Here is a 16,107-nt window from a genome sequence, read left to right as displayed (position 1 = left end):
AGTCTCTTGGACTTATCTGATAGGGTGCACTGCTATGTAATACTGAGGGCAGCCTTTGCAGAGCTTTTCCTTTAGTCTGTTCATGTCCTATGTGAGTACAGAAGTTGGCAAAGACAGCATGAAACATATGGCTATTGCCCCCGACACATTTGTTCTGCGTTTTTTTTTTTTTTTTCTTTTCTTTTTTATACGTGGCCTAGAAATTTCCAAAACCAGAGAACCACAAAAATGTCCTCTGGGACCGTGAGATACAAAGAACTTTGACAGTGCATGGAAGCACAAAAATCAGTCACTCCACATCATTCCAGAGCCTTGGCTCCTGCTGCAAAGCGTTACAACTCTCTAGCTCCATCTGTTGAGACTCTCTTAGACTGAAGCTGCAACCCCCCAGTCGAAGAGCGAGGAGTTATCGTGAGGCGTTGCAGATACAAATGTCAGCTGAGATAATGACTTACTGGCTGTAGGTGATTATTATGTAATGACCTGTAATTCCTCCATCACGCTTGAATGAGTAAACTAATGAGGGCTAGGTCAACTTTCTCATTTGTCTGGAGGAAAACAACAATCTGACAAATTTGCATCTTCTCTGTTTGTTAGAACTCTGTGGGGCAAAGCTTAGCGCAGATGAGGGTTTAAAGCTCTGAGTCACATCTGAGAGGATTTAGGAGAATTTTGAGTGGAAAGTTGGGTTCAAAACCAGCTGAACAAGCCTGCATCACATCCTCCGTCTCGTGTTTATTAGGTCTAGATTGAAATGTCACCCGAACATAGGTCTACTATTTGGCAGAGACTAAGCTTCAAATTAAAATAAAAAAAAGTATATTTTCGTTCTTGATCAGGAAAAAAAAACTATTTGAAGTTTCTCTTGGATTAAAAGTTTAGTTTTTTAACTTGTGATGCTTCAGTTTCAATTATAGTGTATTTGACAACAGACAGAACTGCTTCCAACTGTAATAGGTTTAAAGTTAGAACTGATTAGTGTTGAATAGAAATGATCCCATGAACATTTCTGCTGCAAATATTGATCCTCAGCTTCGATTCAAAAGTTTTGTTTTAAGGAGCTTCTGCAAAAACTTCATTCTAAGAGCAAAAAAACTTACCAATGAAAATTGTTTAACATGTTCTTGTGGCATTTTTCACATGGACATTTATATGAAGAGAATTATGCTTAAAATAGCATTTCAGTGCATTCTATTCTACATTACATCTATTGTACATTTTTTTAATTCGATTTATAGTATTTACCACTCCAAGGCAGCTACAATTTTGTTGTTTTATTAATTACAATGACGATAAAAGTTTCTGATTTCTTTATTTAAAAATTATTGTGGATCAGCAGCAGAGGAAAAAAATACCATTGGCTAGTAGGCGTGACACAGAAGCTCCCTACTCTACTCCATTCTGCTGCAATTAATAGATCCATGTAAGTCTCTGTGTTCTTCGTCCGAGCAGGCAGCTGCTCAAAACCGTTTTGTTCCACTGGTAATGTTAGCTTTGGGTTGTGGGGGGGGGGGCAGTAAGCTAGCGGGAGTGTAAACAGACTGATGACCAGAAGTGGAGCAGGGTTGATTCGAGCCAAAATCCCACTTACAAATAAGTGGTGAATTTCTGATGAACTCCTGCTGCACTGCTGAAAATATGTTCTAGAAAGTGACATGTTTTTTGATGTTGGCGACATACTAAAAACAACCTCTTTGAACGTTCTCGCAACAGATCAAAAGATGGTCTGAGTGGGACTTTAAGGCGGTATTTAACCTTCAGCCCTTCTCTTCACAAAACTGAGCCTAAAGGTAAAGCCAGAGCTCCACTCAGATCAAAATTCTTTGACTTTATAAAATCTTAATTATGTTTAAAAGGTCAACAAGCAAAGGCAGAAGCACTGAAACGGAAGCATTCCTTTATTTTTCCAAAGTATAAAAACACGTGAAACCCAAAGCTGAAATGACAGGTCAGGTTAACTAATCAACTTGTTGTTTCAATAGGATGAGAGTGAAAAGAACATTCCAGTCAAGACTAAAACCGATGATATATTTAAAAAACAAAAAGCAAAAATGATGGCTAGAGGGGTTTTCTAAATCATGTCAAAAGGCTGAACAGCAATAAATACCAGTAAATGAACAATTATGTAGAAATGGCATCATTACAAATCTGAGAATTCTGGTTATTAATAGATATCTGATCCTAATCCAGATGAGCCTTTTACTAGACCGTGTGTGTTCCTGAAGGAAAATAAAACAGAAAAGTTTTAGTAAACATCAAAGGTCTACTCTGCTTGTGTATCTGTGGGGTCAAGCCATGCCTGGCCGAACTGGCATCATCATCGGACGAGGAGGACGCATCATGTGAGGCGGTCCTGGCATCATCGGCATGGGCGCTCCCATCGGCGGCCTCATTCCCCCTACAATTGAACGGAGACGAGACAAGATAAAGCGCGTTCAAGTCCCATGTAGCAGAAAGTGTCACGTATGTATGAGCATCAGTTCTGCTGTAAAAACACCTCACTTCAAGTTACAATTGGAAAATATTGTTTCATTTCCCTCCAGATTATTTCTAACTTTAGAACACAAAACACTGTCAATCATAGGTAGTTCCCAATTAACTGAAATAAATTTCAAAAACTTTTTTAAAATTGGGAGAGGGCAGCAAAGATTTATATTTTTCAGTTTACATTTTCAAAAGCATACTTTTTACCAAAAAAAAAAAAAAAAAAAGTTCCACTGCACAAACGAGCTTTTAACTTTTCTTACCAGGCCCACCTGGCATCATCCCATGAGGAGGGGGTCCCATCATGGGCATCATAGGAGGGCCTCCCATCGGGGGGGTGGGCAGCATACCTGGACGTGGAGGTCCAGCTGGGTTACAGACAGTAAACACTGTGTGATCACCAATGCCGGCAGATTTCATTAAAGCTATCAGGGGAGATTTCTTACACTAAATTTAATTCTCAGGCAATACAAAAAAAGAAAACCATCTGCAGCCTTTAACTTTTTCTCCAAGCTTCGATTATGACACTAAACTTTTAGGTGTTTATTAAATGAAAACTTTTCACATTCCTTTTCTTAAAAATTTAAAAGAATTCCAGCCTTTTTCAAGGTAAAGAGCAGATTACTCACCTGGAGGAGGACCACCAGGGAAGGGGGTGGGAGGAATCTTGCCCTGCTGAAATGCAGCCGCTTTTGGGGAAAAGAAAGGAAAAATGTCCACAGACAAAAACTATCAGACAAATATTCTTGACGAGCAAAAATCAAATGCAGAAAATGAATGGATGCAAACTTGTAAAGAAAAATGCAAACTGGCTCCAAATTTCAGATGTAAATCCAGCTAAATCTAAAAAAAGTTGTGGAAAAAAAAAAGCAATTTATTGAGGTTACCTTTATTGCAAACAATTAGCTTTGTGTGGCCAAGAAGCATTTTGCGTGTAAAAACATCACATCTCTTCGGAAAACCACTTTACCCGGCAGCTTTGCATTATTTATGTGGATTAGTGGTTTACAATCTCAAAGGGGGCCAAAGTAATCTGATGTAGAGACTAAGAAGGGAGCTCGAGCATCCAATCAACGATTAGGAAGCTTACAAAAACCTACTACAAAAATCTGTTCTGTTATTTAAAATCAAAGACGCCACAAAATAGTATCCCTGCTTATTGTTGGTTCCTGTGGAGTTTGTGCGTCGATAAAACCACAATCGTCCAGGAGGCCAAGCAAAGGTCACTATCCAAAAATGAACATGTAATTTATAACACTTGTCCTTGCGCCAATATTCTTCATACTACGCACTAATGGTCGCTAAGCCAAACGATCCTTTCACATTGAAATTACCATCTTCTTGGGAAACTTGTTAAAGCTTAGCATTAAAATATGATCAAATACATTGAGTTCCATGACGAAATGTCCCTAAACTTGCTCTACTCGCATAAATCTAGCAACAATAAATCCAAAAATGTTATTGTTTTTTTTAAACAAATAACTGAGGATAAATAATAAATGAAAAGAAATGGTCCTAATTGCACAAGATAATCCAAAAGTCTTACTTGTTTTATCAATTAGGCTCTGTGCTTGCTCCTCCATCCATTTCTGGTAATAGTCCTTCACATTTTCTTTATGTTTTCGACCACTGCAGTGAGTCTTTCTAACCGAGGGCTGAAATAAACAGAGGAATGTGATTAATCTAGAAGAAATAGGAAATGATCAAGCATTTCCCCGTATTGATATTTTAAAGCTTTTCATCAATGGAAGTAGATTTCAGCAAAACTTACCGAATCATGTGTCAGGTAGGTATCACAATAGTCACAGTAAAACCTGTCAAGAGAAAAGAAAAACCATGTAAAGATTAAGGTAACGTGAAAAAACATCCATCTGTACTAAAGATTTTGTTTAATTTAAATTAGAGTGTGCAATCCATAAATACAAGTCCTAAAGGCTAATCTGGGGGTGACACCAGGAACGTTGCTTTAAAATAAATCGAAAGTATTTGAATAAAAAGGGAGGGGGGAAAAAGTACATGATGCCCAGTAGTATTTTCTTACGAGGTAATTCGTTTGTTAGGAAACAATAAAAGCCCTCAAACACAAACAGAATTAAATGGTAAAGACAAATGGGTTAACGACAGACGGAGCTGTAGCGCTAGCTTTGTCTGTGTAACTGAAAGAAATGTTCACAAAAGAACGAGCTGTGACTGAAAACACACGCGGGCAAACTACCATCGAATCTAGTTTATTTGATATATTTCGCATTTTGAAAAACGATTTGTTTAAACTTGTAATTATGTAAAATTAAACATTTAACACAACGGTATGTGTCTGAATGTTTAGTCATTCGACAACATCCGAGATTCGCTCCAGAAAATAGACAGATCCCGTCAGGATTGATACCGGTTTTCGCTAAAAACTATTAGTTACTTCAGAACTTGTAGCATCAGCGATTGTATGATGACTGTTTCTTTAAGTAAATGTTATTAAAAGATCTAAAATTTTCAAAAGAATCACAATTAACACAAACTTACTTAGGCATGTTTCCCAACAACCTCCCTCGACGGTACAATTGTGGTGCTCTCTTAAACTCTCCCGAGGAGTCCTTGAACTAGATGTAGATAGTTCCGCTGCATTAAACCGCCATGTGTTTTACCAATAGCCAATTAACGGAATCCAATATCTTTGCTATAAATGGCAAATTATATTTTGCTCAAAAATGTACGATAAATTTAAACCAGGCCAGTTTAATTTTGTCTTAAATAATTATCTTTTTTTAATCCAGTCACAGATCCCTAAAACCTAAAGTGATGCAAAAAGAAGGGATGATCTACCTACACAACAAAATATACATGTATTGTTTTCCACATTATTTTTTAATAATGCCTGTTTATTTATAACAAAAGCAAACAATGTTGCATTGTATTCAGCAGGGGTTTATTGTTATTGCTGACGTTCGTTTTGCACCAAACTATTTAATTTAATGTTATAATAAAAAACTACATGAGTGGTTGTTGGCACTAGTCCTATATTTGTGCACTTGACACATATATGTCTATACGGTGGTTTTCTTTAGGCACCCCCTTCTCCCCATCACATGTTAAAAACATTATTATTATTATTAGCTCCCCCCAAAGGCTGAATTTGAGTGTGTGTGTGTGCTTAAATGCCTTCTTATTTGGTCCTGTGATTGATAGAAAATCTGTCCAGACTACACCTTTCCTTTGCAGGAAAACAGCTGGAATCCGCTCTAGCGACCCATCTTTGATCTAATCCAATTAATATGGATTATGAAATGAATATTGAAACAATAAAACTAAAAAATGGTTTCAAACAAAATGTTAAACTCATTGAAGCAGCCAAATATTTTAATAGTTTACAATTAATCTCTATTGTAGTGAAGTTTTGAAGAGAAGTTCAAGTCGTATTGAAGAATATAAACATTAAATAATACCTAATAGTGCTTTTGTGTGGTAGGAAAAAAGTGAGATATGAAGTCATTTATTATAATCCACTACTGCATTACAAAATGTTGTAGAAATTCATTTTCTCCCAGATTATCTCACAAGTGTACATTTATTTACAATTGGAACTTGATGGGGGGTCAACAAAATATCTAAATCATAGTTTTTTTCATTGAACTTCAAAGGATTACACATTCGGATAACTACAATAGAAGGACATAACTAAAGAAAAAAGAATAAGATACAAAGAAAAAATAAATACATAGCATCATAATTGTAGCTCACAATATAAGGGATTGTTGTCTTATAACGTGATCTTTTTGTGACAGTTTTATTGCATTTTTGTTTTTCATGAATTTCAGCGATTTAAAATACAGATTATCTGTTTATGAAATGCATTGACTAATGGTTTGATTTTTAAAAATCTGCTCTTATGGATGAAGAATTTCCCAGAAATTAATAAAGTTTTTAATGCCAAATCAAAGAAGTGAGCCCCACAATGAGAAATACAAATTCCATTGATAAACCAATGAAAAAGATGCCGCCAAATAGCAACAGATGACGTCCGGAGATGACACTCACGATGTTGTAACGTCAAACATCGTCCCCCTTGTTGTGCCATGCGCACTGGCGATTGTTGTTGTTGGGTTGTTATGGCTGGATAAGGCCTCGGAGTTAACTGAGAGAGGACCCCCCTCCCTCCCTCCCTCCCTCCCGTACGAACCCGTCTCCGCCACGGGACTCCCGCCACCCATGGAGGGCACGGACATGGACGTGGACGCGGAGCTCATGCAGAAATTCAGCTGCATGGGCACCACGGACAAGGACGTCCTCATCTCGGAGTTTCAGAGGCTGCTGGGCTTCCAGCTGAACCCAGCCGGCTGCGCCTTCTTCCTGGACATGACCAACTGGTGAGTGCGGGGAGGCAAGGGCCCCAAGTCGGCTAGCTGCACAATTAGCTTAGTAGCTTACGAGAAATGTAGAAAACAATCGAAAATAATCCATTTTTGAGGCAATTTTACAGGATGCTAAGTTCACGAGCACCTAGACACTGTTAAATAACAAACTGTTATGGTGAGCGACAACTAATTTACGATAAAACAATGGCAACCGTAAGCAGAAAGATAAAGTTTTCTAGAGCTGCAGTTTAGATCAAAGCAACAATTGAAAATAAGGAGTCCGTTCATAAAGGGGCCCGTAGGCTAGCAGGAAACTCTCGTTTAGATGGTGTGAGCCGTGTTACATAACAGCGCGAGGAGCCAGTTAAGACGAGCCTCTGCTGAAGGCAGCGCCGCGTCCCGCACGCTGGTCGGTGACGTAAACAGTCGTGATAGATCAATGGTGGACAACAAAAGACGATGAACGTATGGAGGGAAGGCTTTAGCAGTGACCGATGGCATGCCAGGCTGGCTCCTCTTTATGGGGCAGAATTGAAAGACCCACTCCTATGAAAAGTGTCTTTGGTGTTTGGTGTTACCGTACTTAGAAAGAAAATAAAGGTTAATATTGCATTTCTGAGTATTTCTTTATTCACTCAGATCGCTGTGAACCAATATGGTGTTGGATGAAGCTCATAGTTGTGATGAAGAAGCTAATGGCAGGCCACAAGCTCTCTGCTCAGCTCCATTCTGATACATCCACTTGCAGACAAATAGATCCATGTACGTCTTTGTTTTCCTTGCCTGAGCTGACATCTGGCTCCTAATTGTACGGCTGGATAGCTCCAAGCTTGCTCGCCATTTCTGTTACATCTGTGATGTTAGACTAGGGTTGTGATGGGCTTCAAGGTAGCCGGAGAGAGTGTAAAGTTAAACGGATGGATGGAGGGGAAGTAGGGTTAGACTTACTCCACGCCAACGGCCCCACCAACAACTTGGAGGCAAATTTCTAATAAAGTCCTGCCACTCTGCAGAAACTAAGTCCTAGAAAACATCTATATATTTGTAGTTGAAAGACCACTGGGTACGCTTTTACAATGAATCAAAATATGATCGGAGTGGGACTTTAAAGAGTTGGACAGTATTAGGGAGCATACATGGGCTGTTAGGTGTTTAAATGATTAAATTTGCATTTTTTGTCTTGCAACAGGAACTTGCAGGCTGCTATTGGTGCATATTACGACTTTGAGAGCCCTAATGTCAACACACCGGCCATGTCCTTTGTTGGAGATGTAACGATCGGGGAAGGGGAGTCTGTTCCTCCCGACACACCGTTCACAAAAACATGGAGGATACAGAACACAGGTACACACTCCTGATCTGAAGGCATCTGGGGTTCATGGTTCTTGTGATGTCACACGCAGAGAGAGCGCTATAAATTGTTTCCTCATCTGTTTCTACTTTATGTTTTGTTCAGGTTCAGAACTGTGGCCACCTGGAGTTTGTCTAAAGTACATTGGTGGGGATCAGTTTGGGCACATAAGCACAGTAGTGGTGAAGTCTTTAGACCCACAGGAAATGACAGATGTGAGTGTGCAAATGCGAAGTCCCACAAATCCTGGTATGTACCAGGGCCAGTGGAGAATGTGCACGGCCACAGGATTATTCTATGGAGGTAGGAGTCACTTTATTGTTTGTTTTTAAAGTATTTTTCTGGATTATGTGTACTATAGAATGGATGCTCTTAAATTGTTTGCATTGTGAAATGAGTCAACTATAGTATTGGTGCTTGTGCTGTGTTTTAAAGAGCAATATTTTTCCTCTAATTCTCCCACATTTACATCAAGAACACACAAGAAAAGTTTTTTTAACTTGAAACAGAAATTTTAATTTAGATTGAGCTGTTTTTAGCAAAAATAAAAACAATTGTGATGTTATTTTCACACATTGTTCCTCCAGAGTGGCAATAGTTTATTAGAAACTCATTTCTTAGTTGTGGGAGGAACTGCTGGTGTGGAGTAAGCCTGCTCCACTTCCCGTCATCCATCTGTTTTCACTCTCTCCTGCTAGCTTACAGCCCCTCACAACCCAAAACTAACATTAACAGTGAAACAAAAATGGTGAGCAATATTGGAGCCATTCAGCCGTACAGTTTGGAGCCAGATGCCAGTTCGGTCGAGGAAAACAAAGACATACATTAATTGATTTGTCAACTGGATGCAATAGAAGATAGTGGAGCTTGTAGCATGCCGATTGTCAAAAAAAAGCTCTTTGTCAAACAGCAACTTTGCAAATTTAATTGTACTTTTCTCTGTACATATGTTTCATCATGAGAAAAATGCTACAAGAACATGTTAAAAACACCAAAAACAGGAAATTTTGATTTCACAGAGCAAAACATGCAAAGTGGATAACAGAGAGGCTGTGAACATGAATGCTTGCTGAGCATTAACGGGGTTCAGATTTTAGCCATTTATAGATGTAACTGAAAAGGTTTATTGGTACATTGCTCTGAATAAAAAAATTGTTGTTCTATAGTTGAATAAAAATCTAAAATATATACATTTTTAGTAGAATCAGGTCCCTGTATCAGATTTAGCAACAGTTCCAGAATGTCTACATCAGTGTTTAAAACCAGACTAACGTGCTATGAGAGACAGTCTGGTGTTCTGTGGGACTAAAAAACATTTACCATTGGCTGAATATATCCGTTCTTTGTTCATCCAAACAGGCATAAAACTGGGTATTTAAAAATATGAAAGATCATTTGTGTTTATTTGATTTTCACTCAAGACTCCTGTCAGAATGACTGGACTGCGATTGAGACACAACTTTAGCCCATAGCTCCAATTTTGGAAAAGTCCAACCCCTTAAACTGTCTCCACCAATCATTCTACAGACTACAGAGATTCTCTTCTTTTTTTTTTTTTTTTTTACATTTATGGTTGCTTGTGTGCCTTGTGATTTTTGCCAATGAAAAAGTAACCTTGGCTCTAAAAACGGCTGAAAAACACTGGTCTACAGATTATTTGGGGTTTATAAATGGGCTTAAAATGATTAACTTTAGCTGACTCACCCCTCTGTTAGAGTTTTTGTAGTTGTAATTCTACACTTTGGTTTTCACCATCGATTTTATTTCATGTGATGTCTAGATGCTGTTTTGTTGTGGCCCGAGTGACATCATTTCGTTCTGTGTGGCATCTCCCATTCTATCTATGAAGAATCAGAATCTACATCTTTATCATGGATAAACAAGTCCAAACAGTTTATAGCAGAAAAGAAACAGAATACATATAATATTTCTGAAACTTTGTTTAACGGCCAAACTTCTTTCTCAGGCGTCAGAAGTTCATGGAGAGTCAGTTTCAGAATCAATTTTCATGATTATTTTTGGTATTTTTTATTTAAAAAAAATTAAAGGGTGAAAAGTTTCACAAAACCTAACAAAGCAGAACGTTTTCTTGAAAGATAATAAAAAAGGATGTAGTTTTCAATGATAAACTTGTGTCTTTTTCTTTCACAGACGTAATCTGGGTTATTCTTAGCGTAGAAGTGGGTGGTCTCCTTGGAGTGACCCAACAGCTTTCTTCCTTTGAGACAGAATTCAACACACAACCGCAGCGCAGCGTGGAGGGAGACTTCAACCCCTTTGCTTCGCCGCAGAAAAACAAGCACGACGCAGCTGACAGTAGTTTCAGAGATCCCGCTGGAGCCTGGGATCACACGCAAGAGCCGATCCCGCAGGCTCAGAACGGACTGTCTCATAGTGCTGTAAATAGAGCGCCGAACGGTCTCCAAACCAATCTTTCCATGGTGACCTACGGCCAGGTATGTCGACCCAAATATCAACGCCATTGTTACTTCTGATGTGGTTAATGGGCACGTTTGCAAAGGTTGGATCAGGTCACCTGATTTCAAAAAACAAACAAACAAACAACGTAGATTTCGGATTTGTTGTCAAAGGACTCAAACAGTCCAATTTGATTTAGATCTTTCTTTAGTTCATTTATTTAGACACAACTTGCGGCTGTAAGGTTCAGTTAGGAAATGGCAGGACTGTCACATGAAAATGCTCATTGCATCAAGAATGCGAAGGGAGCACAAGTGTGGGTCTCCCTGTGCCGGTCCCCAGCCCGGATAAAATCCAGGGTTCTGACAGGAAAGGCATCCGGCGTAAAAATCTCTTCCAAACCACCAATCAGTGAAAGCTGATTCACTCTGGCAACCCCTGAATGGATTGGCAGAAAGGTGAACAACATTTATTTAGATGCAACTAAAAAAACAAAAAGACGAAATCAAATGTTAAAGTAAAATAAAGAATAAGTAAAATACATGGAGCCCTGAAACACAGAAAGATCTGAGGATGAAGTTCTGTTTCTGTAGTGGCGCATGGTGACAACAGGATAACAAAATCTATTCTTTTAGCATTTAAAAAGGCTTTTAGGAAATCTTATTGTCTGTGTAGGAAAGTTTTCTCCTTATGGTTCCTTTTAAATCCTAGGGATGTCACTTTCCCCACGATTCAATTAAACCTCAATTTTTGGGTCATGGTTTTGTTTCGGTTCAACAGCAAAAAAACTGAAAATACTGAAAAATCCTCATTTTAATTTGCAATAAGCAAGTAAGAATGAAAAAGAATCTTTCGGTTGGCTGATACTAAGCTGGTGTCATGTAATAAAACAATAAATCCTTTGTACATTTAGCACCATTGTTTGACACTTTCAAGGTAAAGACATTGGCATGCAGCAGGTTTTCAATGGAGAACTATAGTATCCCTTTTAAATACCAGAGGTTTCTCAACTTTGTAGAAAATGTGTGTGAAGCTGCTATCCAATCACACAATATCAGTTACTCTTTAAATGCACCCCTCAATATTATGAATGACACCCCCTGTTTTTGTTTTTTCTGTCTTCTAGGGTATTCACGGTCCTTATCCCTTTGGACAGAGTTAGACTGACAGAGCTGCCCCCTTCCTTCCCTGAGACCAACGCGGAGCTTAACTTTCTGGCCACATAAAGGTGTGAAGGAGCTGGAGAGGGGAGCAACAGTTGTTTTCTAATGACTCATAACAACTCTCCCTGAAACCCCCCACGCCACCTCCTTCTGCAGAAACACAAACAACAGTGAGGCGCTGGAACGCAGCCCACCTGATGTCAACGCCTGGATCTGAATGTGTGAAAGCTACGAATCCCTGAGGACATGTTCACTTTTTTCTCTTTCTTATGTTGTCTTTAAAGGGAACCCCGCCCGCCCGCAAACTCTCTGCCTAAATGCTGACAATAGACAACTGGATATCTTCTCTCTGGGGTTCCTACACAAGTCTGGAATATATTCATCTCATTAAGAACAAGTAGCTGCAAATTCAGCTGGTTTTTAGGTTCCGACACGTTTTCTTCTTCAATTCTGAACTGAAATCTGTGTTACCTCCATATATGTGTGGGCTGGCTTCTGGAAAGTTCTTCATGAAGTCTAAACACAAATGGGAGAGGGTCAAATCAAAGTTTACCATGCACGTGCTATTTCTCCCTAAATTATCATTTGTACATCTGTGTTGATTGACACATTCTGACAGAAGAGTTACAGTAGAAAACAGCCAGACATTTGATTTTAGGTTTATTAAGAGTTGTTGCTTTCATCAAATACGGTCTAATATGGCTCTTCTGAGGGGAATAGATCAGTAAATATCATAATTTTCAAAGCAACTTGGTCACAACTGAACCTTTTTATTAAGAATCATGCCATTTGCCCCCTCAAACTGTTTTTATCAGAAGATATCCTTATGTGCAGCCTTGTGCAGGAACCCAAAGTGTTTCCAAGCAAAAGACCAAAACACTAATCTGTGCAATCCTGAAGCTTCCCACCCTGCAGGTCTTCATGTCAAACTTGCATGGGGGAAGCATCTTGGGGGGAGGGAGGGAGGGTCTTGTTTTCTGACGATGCTGACGCTCAAAAAGGATATGAGTGAGTTTGAGGGAATTCTAAAGAAGGGTCGAAAAAGCCATTAAAATCAGTTTTGCCTGTTGAACGACTGTATTTGCCTGAGTTCCTGTTTTCAGTATGTGCGTTAAATGTAAATGTGAGGCGCGTGTGCATGTACGTTGTTGCTTTCTCTGAATTGACCACAAAAGTGATGTATACTGTCTGGATGAGGGATGACTTGAAACACACAGCATCGTTATTGAAAGCTTTAATAGGTTTGTACCTCAAAAGTATTTTTTGAATGATTTTTGCACCATTAGAATGAACTCATTCGTCATGAACCCTGATGTTATTTATTCGTCTCATTTTGTGCACTGCAGAATGAAAAGATCCCAGAAGCAGCCAGTAGGTGGAGCTAATAATCGGATAAGTAAATAATATTCACTGATAAGAAGCTGCAGTTCCAGCATCGGAATCAGAGACTTACCCATTTGCATCAGTAACACTGGTGTACCGGTAACAACTATTTGCACTCTGCTTTTAAGAAAAATTGTTTTTTTGTGTAGCTTGTAATACCAGCATTTTTCCAAAAGAACCACACAAAATGACAGGTTGTAAGCAAATTGCTCACAAATGTAGATTGTAAACAATCAAAAGGACCTTTTATTTTGACGTTGCCAGCTGTGACATAAAGTTTTACCATAACTTTGTCATTTTTTCATGAAGTCTTATTGTGTTTTTCATGTATCATTTGTTTGGAAATAAATTTAAAAGCAAGTTATGGAACTTTAAAATACTTTTGTATGTCATGTCTTTCAAACGTATCTTTCTGCAGCATCAAAAATGTCTTTCAAATAATTTGTAGTCTGTTGCCTCATCGTGTGCTCATTTGTAAAACTGACCGGCATTGTTTTGCTCTGTTGTTTGTAGAGAGAATCATCTGAGCGTTTTTTCCTAAACAGGATGCACTGTTCTTTGTTGCCTCTTGGTCACGACCAGATATATTTTTTTTAATCGTTGGTGTGGTACCCTCTGTGAAAATGTTATCCTGTGAGAGAAAGACGAGCGGTAAAGAAGTCTAGATATTGCTCGATCGGTTTTGTTTTGGGTGGTTTGATGTGTGGACCTGTGATGTGCGGGTTGTGAGTTGATGAAATGAAAGTTTAGTCTTAAGATAGCACATTTGTCTGAGGAGAAATGGTTAGCATAAAGCTTCTTTTTTTTTTCGTTAATGATGATTAAGGATTTGTATGAATAAATTATCACTGAAACTATGATTCGGTTGTGTGTCATTTCCTATATGGGTTTTTATATACTCGCCAGAGATTAGAATTTGATTTATATCTTTTAAGTCAAAAAGCAACAGACACAAGTGGATTGATTTGCAAATTCTTCCAATCTAAAAGATGTTTTTGATCATTCTGTTCTGCAAAACTCCAACATATTATTTTAGTATGACATGTTAACAATCTAAGAAAAAAAACAACTGTTTTAATGATTTGCAGCTGAAAGTGGTGAATACTCATATAGTGCTTTTTTAATCTTCTTACAAGATCACACACTGATGGAAGCTCTGCTGCATGGCACTAGTGCCAACCTGTAACCACCAGGAGCAACGTGGGATTCAGTTTGTTGCCCAAGGAAAGCGGAGGAACCAAACCAGCAATTTTCTGATCAGAGGTCAACCGAACCACCTCTGCACCACGGCCACCCCACAAGAGCCTGCGCTTTAGTGTAATGCAGGTCTTAGGGCAAAGAGCGAGATGAATACTGAATGTCTGATTATAACAATAAAGCTTTAAGCACCTTAAGTTTACAACAAAGAATTGTGGGAAAGGATGAGCCAGGATGTGAACATTTAGACATTTTTAGCCATATTTTTGATTTTTGGGACTCATATGTTACAGGCTTAAACAGCGCTGTGTTTGTGAAATACAATTTCAACCATGTATAACTCTTTCTTTCAAAAATGCATTGTGTGCCGGTGTATACATTTGACTTGGCCTTGATTTACTGTATGCCTGCTCAGATTTCCTCAATCTTTTTGGTAAAATTTCAAAACGTTTAATTTTATTTTAGTCACAAATATGTTAGACTCATTGTTTCATTCATTTTGGTAAACGTTGAATTAAAATGTGTGTATTGCTGTGCAGTATAAGATTTTGGAAGTGTGTTCCATTCTTTTTGACTGAACTAATGTAGTGTTCACAAACATCTTAAAGTGTCAGAGAGTAGCTTTGTGATGGATTTTTTAATGTGAATATTCTTTCTTTTTTTGAGTCACATTGTCATCGAGGTGTGCTGTGGTCCTTGTCTAGTTGAAAGACCCATCAACTTGTAGTTTAATGACAGGAAATGTCACACCTAATGTCTTTTTTCTTTGTTTTTATTTACACACGGATCAACTAAACCTTCCACACTTTTGATGTTCAGTGGATCTACCTTTTCTGATGAGCAGCACAGTCGAGGAACGTTCATTCTTTATTTTATTAAACCCACAAGAAATGTGTCAAATTTTTAATTTCCCCCAGATTGTTTATTCTGGTCAAATAAAAATACGTATAAAGCGCTTGTTTCCTCCTGTAGTGAGCAAACGTTTAAAAAAACTCTCTCAAAATGAAAGATGAGGAGAACACTCCAGCAGAACCAGGTTCTATACGGGTTGACCATCTGCCATGACTAATTAGGTTCTGAGAAGACAGGAAAGAAAAGAGTGGCGCAGAAGTTACTGGAAAATCCATTTTTAAGACAAAAAGATGGAGCAGCAATGAGAAAAAGTAAGCCGGTGAGGAAACAAAAAATCCTGGAACATTTGTTATAAGATGGAGAAAAAAAGTAAGGAACAGCTGCTGCAAGAAACTAGGAATAAAATGCGCACACATTCTCAGAGCATGTGTTCTAATACAGAAAACTGCACAAACTAAAAATCCCAGGAACATTTGTTGTAGAACAGAAGAGATAAGTTAGCAATAGAAAACAAAAAGCAGGCAAAGAGAAATTCACAGGAACATCTCATTTTTAAACAAAATATATGTGCTTTTAGTCCAGGGTTTTATTTGAATGGCTTTTAAGATAACAGGAAACAACAACAAAACCATTTTTTTCAATATCCTGAGTCATTTTTATCTTTATCAGTTCATCAGATAGAAACACACCACAACACAGGCAGCCGCTTCCATAGAACTGTTGGCAGGCACTTAAACAAACACTCCAGTTTTTAGTTTTTTCTTCTGTTTTTTAGATGAGCTCTACTTCTGTAGCAGATTCTAAAAGAAAATTGTCTGCTACAAGCTGCAGATTATTTGAAAGATTTGAATCAAATACAAAACTTGGTACTTAAAATGATATGTAGGTCCATCAAAGAAAAGTCCACTTTTAA

At 38.3% G+C, this 16,107-nt stretch overlaps 2 protein-coding genes across 10 annotated transcripts; one reads left to right on the top strand and one right to left on the bottom strand.

Moving 5' to 3' along the window:
- Nucleotides 1-1,877: 1,877 nt before the first annotated feature.
- snrpc (small nuclear ribonucleoprotein polypeptide C) lies at nucleotides 1,878-5,089 on the bottom strand. 7 transcript variants are annotated; one of them, XM_020703254.2, is made up of 7 exons: nucleotides 5,002-5,089; nucleotides 4,256-4,298; nucleotides 4,031-4,139; nucleotides 3,114-3,173; nucleotides 2,757-2,834; nucleotides 2,300-2,398; nucleotides 1,878-2,219 (listed from the first exon to the last, which is right to left on the bottom strand). In XM_020703254.2, exons 1-7 carry the CDS (start codon nucleotides 5,007-5,009, stop codon nucleotides 2,203-2,205), a joined length of 414 nt encoding a protein of 137 aa, XP_020558913.1. In that variant the 5' UTR covers nucleotides 5,010-5,089; the 3' UTR covers nucleotides 1,878-2,202. The 7 variants fall into 7 exon arrangements, with proteins under 7 accessions (XP_020558913.1, XP_020558910.1, XP_020558907.1 ...); XM_020703251.2 differs by having other exon boundaries at nucleotides 2,300-2,401; nucleotides 2,748-2,834; nucleotides 5,002-5,088; XM_020703248.2 differs by having other exon boundaries at nucleotides 2,300-2,401; nucleotides 2,748-2,852; nucleotides 5,002-5,087.
- Nucleotides 5,090-5,586: 497 nt separating this feature from the next.
- Nucleotides 5,587-14,005, top strand: LOC101158600 (uncharacterized protein C6orf106 homolog). 3 transcript variants are annotated; one of them, XR_908801.3, is made up of 6 exons: nucleotides 5,945-6,842; nucleotides 8,020-8,174; nucleotides 8,287-8,484; nucleotides 10,333-10,637; nucleotides 11,726-13,003; nucleotides 13,109-14,005. XR_908801.3 is itself a non-coding variant. In XM_023954971.1 (5 exons), the coding sequence occupies exons 1-5, from the start codon at nucleotides 6,490-6,492 to the stop codon at nucleotides 11,759-11,761; spliced, it is 969 nt and encodes a 322-aa protein (XP_023810739.1). In that variant the 5' UTR covers nucleotides 5,587-6,489; the 3' UTR covers nucleotides 11,762-14,005. The 3 variants fall into 3 exon arrangements, 2 of the variants coding, with proteins under 2 accessions (XP_023810739.1, XP_004068878.2); XM_023954971.1 differs by having other exon boundaries at nucleotides 5,587-6,842; nucleotides 10,411-10,637; nucleotides 11,726-14,005; XM_004068830.4 differs by having other exon boundaries at nucleotides 11,726-14,005.
- Nucleotides 14,006-16,107: the final 2,102 nt, after the last annotated feature.

Source organism: Oryzias latipes, chromosome 5, assembly GCF_002234675.1.
Source record: "Oryzias latipes chromosome 5, ASM223467v1".
In the NCBI taxonomy this organism is placed as follows: domain Eukaryota; kingdom Metazoa; phylum Chordata; class Actinopteri; order Beloniformes; family Adrianichthyidae; genus Oryzias; species Oryzias latipes.
This window is presented reverse-complemented; position numbering and strand designations above follow the sequence as displayed.